The sequence below is a fragment of the Paroedura picta genome, chromosome 10, assembly GCF_049243985.1.
Source record: "Paroedura picta isolate Pp20150507F chromosome 10, Ppicta_v3.0, whole genome shotgun sequence".
Classification (NCBI taxonomy): domain Eukaryota; kingdom Metazoa; phylum Chordata; class Lepidosauria; order Squamata; family Gekkonidae; genus Paroedura; species Paroedura picta.
In genome coordinates, this window is record NC_135378.1 from 5499030 (window position 1) to 5508092 (window position 9063).

Below are 9063 nucleotides of genomic sequence, written 5' to 3' on the forward strand. Positions count from 1 at the left end.
TCAGCTTCCGTGGGAGAAGTTCCTGACATGCTGGCTCCAAATGTTCTCCTCACCAGTTTCACAGGCAGGCAGGTAGAAGACAAAGAAAGCTGGGTTTTGTACGCTACTCAAAGAACTCTCAAAGCAGATTACAATCAACTTCCTTTTTCCTCCCCACAACAAACACCCTGTTTGGTAAGTGGGGGTGAGAGAGCTCTGAGGGAACTGTGGCTGTCACAAGGTCTCCCAGCTGTGGAGGAGGAGTGGGGAATCCAACCCAGTTCTCCAGATTAGAGGTCCCCACTCTTATGCTCTACATCAGATGTGGCCAATTACAGAGACCGTACTACTTTCTGTCTTTGCATTTGGAGATGCTTAACTCAGCTCTCTGTACATCTGTGTCCCTTGGGCAGATGGTGAGAGGGTGGCCGGAAAGGACTGTGTCTGTGCTTGGCTCTTGTGGCCCTTTCCTGCATGCCCAGGGAAATGCTGATCAGGAGGAGAATTTCCTCCAGGCCAACTGACCAAGGATTCTGGGGGTTTGGGGAGGCATAGAATTAGGGTCACTGTGGGTGAGCAGGCAGTTGTGAATTTCTTGCATTGTGCAGGGGGGTGGACTAGATGACCCTCAAGATCCCCTACCAATTCTATGATTTTGATTCTAATGGGGGGTTGATTGGCCCCCTCAGTCCTGAATTTACTGACCTGCATCAGTGGATCTGCAGTTAAAATTAACAGAGATTTCCCCCACCCCAGAACAATTTCCACGGATGCCCTTCCACCGAGCCAGTCTCCTTTCCCAGGCACATCAAGCCGTGAAGTTGAAGGATCTGATATAGTTACCTGCCAAATTCCCACCCTTAAATTGCCACATTGTTAGGCCACTGTTAAGGACCCTAAAGACCTCACTTATATTAGGACGGGGATATAGACACATGCTTCTGCTGTGCACTGAAGTCTCTGCCTTGGAGACTTTCAGTGCCTGAATGTAAGCAATGGGGAAAGGCACCGGTGCTGGGTACAGCATGAAGAAGGTGTTGGGGGAACACCACCCAGGCCATGGCTCTTGTAGGCCACCTGTTCTATGGATTGTGGTTCTTTCTCCAACAGCAGCAAATGCAGCTTCCTCTATTTTGGACTGTTCCCTGTTTACAAACACAAGATTCATATTAAACCTCTACTGATATATTGCATTTAAGATTGTATGGGAAATAGCACTAGCTTTATGCTCCGTTATCTGAAAGCTAGAGGGAGATTCCAGGTCACCCAATAGCTACTGCAGCAAACTGTTCAGGAAGCTGCACCATGAATCCAGCCATCCAGAGTCAAACCTCATCCTGGCCATGAGCCCACCAGGAGGACTCTGATAAGATTTTCCCCCTGCTCAACTCCCTCCCCCAATCTTTCAGATGGGAGAGAGACTGTAAAGGTCTAAAGTGCTCTCTCTGCATGAAGAGTTATATTCAAACAGATTCCAAGGTCCCCCTAACCAAACCATGTGCAGAACAAAGTGGGAGTCTAGGAGCACCTTTCAGACCAACCATGTTTAATTCTGGGTAGAGGCTTGCAGCATGCTCAGCACCCCCAGAACTGAGCTTTGTGGGCTTTCCGGGCACTGCCGGATTCAAACATGGGCCTGTTGGGTCAGGGCAGCACAGCTACTCTGCTGAATCAATGTGGAGAAGTGTGCATGCACACGAAAGCTCATGCTCAGAATTAAACTTCCTAGTGCCACTGAACGAAAACGTTGTTCTGTTGCTCCAGAGCAGCACAGTGACTCCGCTCAGGCCATGGGCAGGATCAGACCCCCCCGGCCACCCCCAAGAGGCGCAACGAGCACAACTGCAACAGGGCAGGGGCTTGCCCCTTCCTATGCTCACTTCTCTGCCAGAGCTTTTTCAGCCCAAAAGGACTCAGTTTCTGAGCCACAGAACCCTGCAAGGCACCAAGCAGATGCGCTTCTAATTAGGGCTGGGTGCTTCAGCGGCCAAAGCACCCAACCCAATGCCTTCTGAGGATTTCTTTCCTTTTCCTTTTGCAGCCTCAGACTTTACAAGCGACACCCAATCAACGGAATCCAGCAGAAACCTTGTTCTGCAGTGTGGCGTTTCTCATTCTTCCTGCTTACTCCTACACTGGAGTGCAGGACTAATGACTAATAAGCGCATAATTATACATTGTACACTTCTGGTTATTGTACTCTTGCAAAAGGCCTGTCAGGTTTGATGGACCTGAAAGGAATGGAGAATTTCAGTTCTTAGCCACCCCCCCCCCCATAATGACCACACCCCTCCACCTCCTACCTCACTGAATCATGAAACGAAGGAACTGGCCTGGCTAGTTTCCTTCCACAAGGCTGGCGACAAAGGCTAGCAAAAGAGCTGCCATCTTGAAATGCCGTGGCTGGATGGGTATACATGTGGATTGCACTTCCAGGGAGACCTGCTGGTTCAGATCAACTCTGTGTGTCCAGAGGAGGACAACAAAGATAACAGCAAGTCTGGAGAGCAAATCCTACCAGGAAAGGCTGAAGGAGCTGAGATGTCCACTATGCTCCCCCAAAAGCATTAAGATCAAAAGACCAGAACTTGCTAAGGAACTCTTAAATCAGGAGGTGGAAGGTAGGAGGGAGAGGGACCCATGAGTTGTTATAGTATGGTTTATAACTTACTTCAACGAAAAGCCCAGTGGAAAAGCTCTATCTTGAAGGCCCTGCGGAACTTGGAAGGTTCCACCAGAGCCCTGCTCTCCCAGGGAAGCCTGTTCCACCAATCGGGAGCCAGGGCTGAAAAGGCCCTGGCTCTGGTTGAGGCCAAGTGTCTATGTTTAGGCCAGTGGTCCTCAGATGGTTGGTGCTGCTTGACCACCATGCTCTCTGGGGAACATGTTCAGAAAGGTGATCCCTCAGATAAGCAGGGCCTGGAACTCAACAGGGAGCCAATGCAGCTGCCATAAATCAGGTTTCATGTGGGCTCTCCACATTGTCCATGTGAGAACCTGGGCAGCTGCATCAAGGTTAGGCCCCACAGAGCAAGTTATTGTAATCAAGTCTGAGGTGACCGCTGCATGGATTACAGTGCCCAGGTGTCCTGGGGCCAGATAGCATGCTAATGGCTTTCTCAACCAGGGTTTCATAAAACCCTGGGGTTTCTTGAAGGTTTCCAAATGAGTAAAAGGTATCCCCTGTGCAAGCACCGAGTCATGTCTGACCCTTGGGGTGACGCCCTCTAGCGTTTTCATGGCAGACTCAATACGGGGTGGTTTGCCAGTGCCTTCCCCAGTCATTACCGTTTACCCCCCAGCAAGCTGGGTACAATTAATTTTTGTAATTTTAAATTTGTTAAACGTTTATTGGGTGTTAGGACTATACATGGTTATGTCTACCCACCCACCCCCTCCCAAAAGGGCCAATGATGGGCTGGAGGATAGAGAGGGGAGGGGCCCCAGGTGGGCGTGTCCACAGCTCTGCTCCCCAACCCTATTCTGCAGGATCTTGTTTCCTGAAGACTGTCTCAGGGGTTTCTCAAGGGTCAAAAAGTTGAGACAGGCTGGCGGAGGGGGAAGAACGCCCGCTGTGCTCCCTTGGCGACTGGAGCCTCCATTCTTAAGGAGCTGTCCACCCCCCCCCCCCAGACATTGCTGTGAGGCCCAGTATATAAGATACAGCTGCCTGCATCATTCTTGTTTCATGTAAACTGCCCTGAGCCTTCGGAGAGGGCAGTATATAAATACAATAATAAATAAATAAAATGAATAAAAAATAAATAAAGATCACTCCAGGTTCCTAGGTGATTGCACTCCATCCAGCCTGGGAAGGGGCCCTTCTGGTCCGGGCTCTTCTTCCCCAGCCAGAGGAGCTCCATCTCTAAGGGGCTGTTTGGGGCAGCTTGCTTTGAGCCACTCCGTCACCACCTCCAGACCCTGGGCCAGTGAGCTCGGACAGGCATCTGGCTGACCACCCACCAGGAGAAAGAGCCGAGTCACCTGCCTACTGATGGCGCCCAAGCCAAAGCCTCTGGACTAGGGTTGTGTGCTGTGGGGGCCGAAGCAGCCCTTCAAGCCCGAGGTGGCCAGTTGGTTGCCTTGGGCCTGAATGACTGCTTCAGTGGCCGAAGAACACAACCCTACTCTGGACTAGCTGGGCAAGATGTCAAATAATGTCAGGGAGAGAACTGCACCCACCGCAATTCCACAAGGGAGGCAGCAGTAGCACAATTCATCCTCCGCGGTTGTAACCCTCTGATCTTAACTGTGGACGAAGGAGGCAACCCACTGAAGGGCAGTTCTGTGGATCCTTGAACAAGCGAGCAAAAAGCGCGTGGGCAGCCATGTCAAACGGTGTGGTAACATCGAGCAGAACCAGCAGCATTGACCGCCTCTGCCCAGCTGCCTCCAGAGAACATCCATCAGGGTGACCAGAACCATCTCGACCCCATGGCAGAAACCTGACTGGAATAGATACAAAACAAGGCCTCTCTGCCTAAGAACCCCCTCTCATAAAATACTGACTCAGCTGTTATAATCTGACCACCATCAATAAGGCTGTTAAAAAATAACTTATTTGCATTAATACAAGCTGTTTTTAATTTCATACCACATAAAATGTGGAGGATGCTTCTGACAATGTGCTGGCCCTCTGATTGGCCCTTGGGGGAGGGACCTCCCCTCAAGGGCCACTCAGAGGAGCTGGCATGCATCAGGGAACCCCCGAGGGTTCTGATTGGCCCTCACTGGGAGACACCCCCTCACAGGAAAATGGCCCTCCTTCAATTTGGGCCAGACTGAGTGCTGCCGCGTGGTCTAAAGGCTCTTCAGGCTGAGGAGGATGAGCCGCCACAAGGTGGGCAGATGCCATGCCATGCCATACCAGCCATGCCATGCCATGCCAGCACATCAGCCCTGCTCCCCACCCTTCTGGTTTGCCTCCTGGCCGGGAGGGGGGAGTACCAAGCGCCACTTGGACAAGCTCTATACAGCCCACCCCACCCCACTCTCCCTGGCCTTCTGGCCCTTGGGAGGCCATGGAAGAGTCGATGGGCACCCTCTACACTGCCTGCAATGCTCTCACCAGACTCCTGGGTGCTGCAAAATGTCGTCCCATCACCCAACACGTTCTGCCAGCTGCCTTGCCCCCCCCCCCCACATGCCTACCTCCTGGCAGGGCAAGGAATGGAGCCTGGACACGTGCCTCCTTACCACCCCTGTTCCCCGCATTCCTGCCTCCCCTGCGGGTGAGGAATGGTGGCTGGGCACGCTCCGACACGCCACCTTCCTGCCTCCTCTGCCCTCCTTGGTGGGAGGCCTCCCTGCCTGCCCCCTCCCTCGTCCTTCCTTCTGCCTGTTTCCTTCCTCCCGCAACTGTTTTCTTTGTATGTTTCATTTTGCTGTGAGCCAACTGGGAAAGGCGATCTGTAAAAATAAAGGTGTTGTTGATGATGATGTTATTATTATGTTCAGCCTGGAGATTCAACGGAGAGGTGAAGGAACACCATTTTCAAGCACCTGCAGGCTGCCCTACAGGATGGTGTGGAATTGTTTCCTGGAGCCCTGAAAGGTCGAACCAGAACCAATGGATGGAAACAGAATCAAAAGCGTTTGGGGCTAAACACGAGGAGGGGCTTCCTGACAGCTAGGGGGTCCTCCTTGGGAGGTGGTGGGCAGAAGGGGTCCTGCTGTGAATCCAGGTGGGTGGGGAGCGGGAGGGCAGGGAGGGCCCCTTCTGAGATGTTCACCATCCCTGTGGGGCCAGGAAGGAATTTTGCTCCAGGCCAGGTGGACCCAGGGATCCTGGAGGGATTCTTGCAGGGATCACTAGGGTGGGGCATGGGGGGCTGTGAATTTCCTGGGCCGTGTTAGATGGCCCTTGGGGGGGGGGGCTTCACAGCTCTCTGTTTCTTTATCGCTGCAAGTTTCCAAGGACAGAGACCTCCCAGGAGGTTGGCCCAGCCTGCCTCCACACAGGACCCTGGGCTGCCTGCCTGGGGTGGTCTCCCATCCAGACACTCACCAGGCCTGGCCCTGCGGAGCGGAGATCTGACGAGATCAGGCTAGCCTGGCCGTCCTGGTCAGGGCCACAGACTCATGCCCTAACGGAGAGTTTGTACACACGGGCCGGTGGCTGCCCAAAGGCGCCCAGCAACAGCCTGCCAGGAAGGCTACGGCAGTTTCAAGGACTTGGATTCCCCTCACATATTCTGGATTTGATCAGGAAATTAATGGCATCTGGGGAGAGTTTGGCTACTCTGAACCCACAGAATTTGGGCAGCACGTGGGAAGAAGAGGGGCTTTTTTGTCCCCTGCTTTTTGCTACCAGAAGGAGTCTGTCTCAAAGCTGCTGACAATCGCCTGGCACCTGCAGGAGAGCAGCCAAGGTTCTGGGCCTCCTTTCCTTGGACCGGCTTGCTCCTTGGGGCCTTGCAGCCTGGGTTCCCCCTCAGCGACCCAGAGATGGCGGCCAGCACAGTGGGGGGGCTTCCCCTTCGAGAGCCCGGAAGTGCTGGAGCGTCCCTGGCTTCACCCTCCGCCCTCCATTCGGTGAGTGGGCGGCCCTTCCCAGAGGAATAAGCCTCCCCAGGCAACCGGCCCCCTCTGCCCCTCAGGAATGCCCCAGGGGTGCCCCTGAGCCCCAGGAAAGAGGGGCCCTCCGAGCACTGCTCCTGGTCTCCGAAGCACTCCCCAAACACGGCCGCCCTTGGCGCAGCCCCAGGAGAGACACGGGGAAATGGGGGGGGGGGCTGTTCTCTGCCTGCGCTGGAAGCCTAACAAGGAGGGATCCTCCCCTGAGCTTGGTCCAGAGGGTGGGGGGCTCCCTGGGGGCCAACATGCCCTTCAAAGAGGAGGGAGGAAAGCCCCACTGAGAATCGCCTAACTGGTGCAGCAAAGGGATGCCAGCCTCCAGGTGGGGCCTGGAGCCTCCCCTCCCCACTCCCCGCCTGCCCAGCTCCACTACAGAGATCGGCTTCCCCTCCGGAGAAAATGGCTGCTTGGGAGGACAGGCTTTGTGCCGTTGTAGCTCACTGAGGTCCAGGGATGCCAGCCTCCAGGTGGGGCCTGGGGATCCCCTGAAATTCCAGCTGCCCTCCAGAGGATCAGCGCCCCACCCCCCCCCCCACCCCGAGAAAAGGGCTGCTGGGAAGGGGAACTCGGTGGCCTCGTAGCCCATGGCGATGCAGGGATGCCAGCCTCCCGGTGGGCCCTGGAGAGCCCCCCCCCCGCGCCCTCCAGCCCCTCTCCCTCTCCCTGCCCGCCCGAGGCCTCTCCGGCAGCCCCCCTCCCCCCCCCGCGCCTACCTTGTCGGGGGGCGGGAACTGCAGCTGGCTGGCGTCGAGCGGCGCGATCAGCGGGATGGTGTCGAAGCCGTCCTCGGCGGGGGGCTGCGGGGGGCTCTTCTCGCCGAAATGGCTGCCCAGCTGCACCATGGCGGCGGCGGCGGCGGCGGCGGCGGCGGAGGACGGGCGGGCGGGCGGCCTGCAACGGCAACGGACGGGGACTCAGCCTGCAAAGCGGGCGCGGCCCAGGGACCCCCCCCTACCGCCCCCGCCCCCGCCCCCCTCCCCGGGGCCCGACCCCCACCTGGCCTGCGGCTCTGCGGGCTGCGGGGTGCGCCGGCGCTGCCTCCTTCGTGCCCCGGGCGGAGCGGAGCGGAGCGGAGCGGAGGGAAGCGAAGGGCGCGGCAGACGGCAGCGGCGGGGACGGAGACGGAGACGGGGACGGGGACGCAGGCGCCGCCTCCTCCTCTCCTCCTCCTCCTCCTCCTCTCGGCCGCCACAAAGGGGCCCGCGGGCGGCGGGCGGGGCGGGGCGGGGCGGGGGCGTGGCCAGGCGGCCTTCCGGGGAGGGGGGCGCGCGGCGGCTGCTCGGCCTCCCTGCAGGGTCGTCCCTCGGCGGGCGCTTTCCTCACGCCCCCTCCCCCCTCCCCTCCCCTCCCCTCCCCAGGCGCCCGCCCGGCCCCGGCTTGAGCGGCCGGCGAGGCAGAGGGGCCGCGCGGGGCGGGCGGGCGCTGTCCAGGGTCCTGATCCCGGAGCTGCCGCGCGCCGAGTCCGCCCGGGGCCTTGCCGCTGGCGGGGACTGTTCCGGGGCCCTTCCCCAGGGAGCCCGAGGAAGCGGCGTGCTTTCCCCTGCTGCGGCCGCAGCCCCGGAGCTGCCCCCGGCCTGGTGCGGTTCCCTGGCGGCCTCTCCGGTGCCAGCCGCGCCCTCCGCCGCCTTGCCCCTGGCTCGGACAGCAGCGGGTGTGTGGGGAGGCGCCCCTCAGCAGTGCGGCTCTGCCAGGCCCCGGATCGGACCCCCAACGGGCCTCCCGTCCATCGCGGCTCTCCCGCGGGTGGCGCTTGTCGCTGGGAAGGGGGCCCGATTCACGAGCATATCTGGGCAGGGCCTACAGGGGGCATCGGGGGGGGGGGGGAGTGTTAATTTAGCCTAGTTAGATTAGGAACTTCCGGGGGTTTGTCAAATAGTCTCCTTCAGGATCCTCATTGGCTCCATTGGGGACTTCCTGCTCCTTTCAGCACACATCCTCCCTGCTTGCCTCCACAGCAGATTGAATGAAGACAACAGAACACTTAGACAGTTAGGTCTCTCTCTCTCTCTCTCTCTCTCTCTCTCTCTCTCTCTCCCTCCCTCCTTTGTTTCTCTTCTTTTTGATTTTTAAGCAGCTTGGTGCATCTGTAGAAGGTAGGTTCCTGACTTGAGAAGCTTACAGTCATGAAAATCTTGTATAGGAGAAGCAACAGTAGAATGGGAAGGAGGAGGAGGAGGAGGAGGAGGAGAGCATGAACAGAGGAAGAATGTTTTCCATTCATTTACAAGGAACTGTTGGGATATTCGGTTAATACAGCAGAGTTTGCCCAGCCATAGAAGCGTGAGATTGTGCACTAAATAAGTCTCCCAAGAGGGATATTGCTTAAATTTATTCAGATTTAATTCACATTCAGGTTGCTGTGAAAAGGAGAGGGACTAGTCTAAAGACTGTGTGTCTCCCCCCCCCCAAATCTCCAGTGGCCAGCAAAATTCGGCATTGTGATCACAGGAGCCTGAGGGCATAGCTTCTGCAGCAGAGGCCTGTAGAGAGGGGTGATGCCATGTGGAG

At 57.1% G+C, this 9063-nt stretch overlaps 1 protein-coding gene across 1 annotated transcript in view; it reads right to left on the reverse strand.

Annotated features, from left to right (window-relative positions):
- The window catches only part of NSG1 (neuronal vesicle trafficking associated 1), a 28334-nt gene extending 20649 nt beyond the window's left edge, over window positions 1–7685 (reverse strand). The window contains exons 1-2 of the mRNA XM_077301614.1: window positions 7552–7685; window positions 7269–7446 (exon numbers count right to left, since the gene is read on the reverse strand). Coding sequence (XP_077157729.1) covers window positions 7269–7397 — 129 coding nt within the window. The 5' untranslated portion in view covers window positions 7398–7446; window positions 7552–7685. The remainder of the gene's footprint in view (window positions 1–7268; window positions 7447–7551) is intronic.
- Between the last annotated feature and the right edge of the window lie 1378 nt (window positions 7686–9063).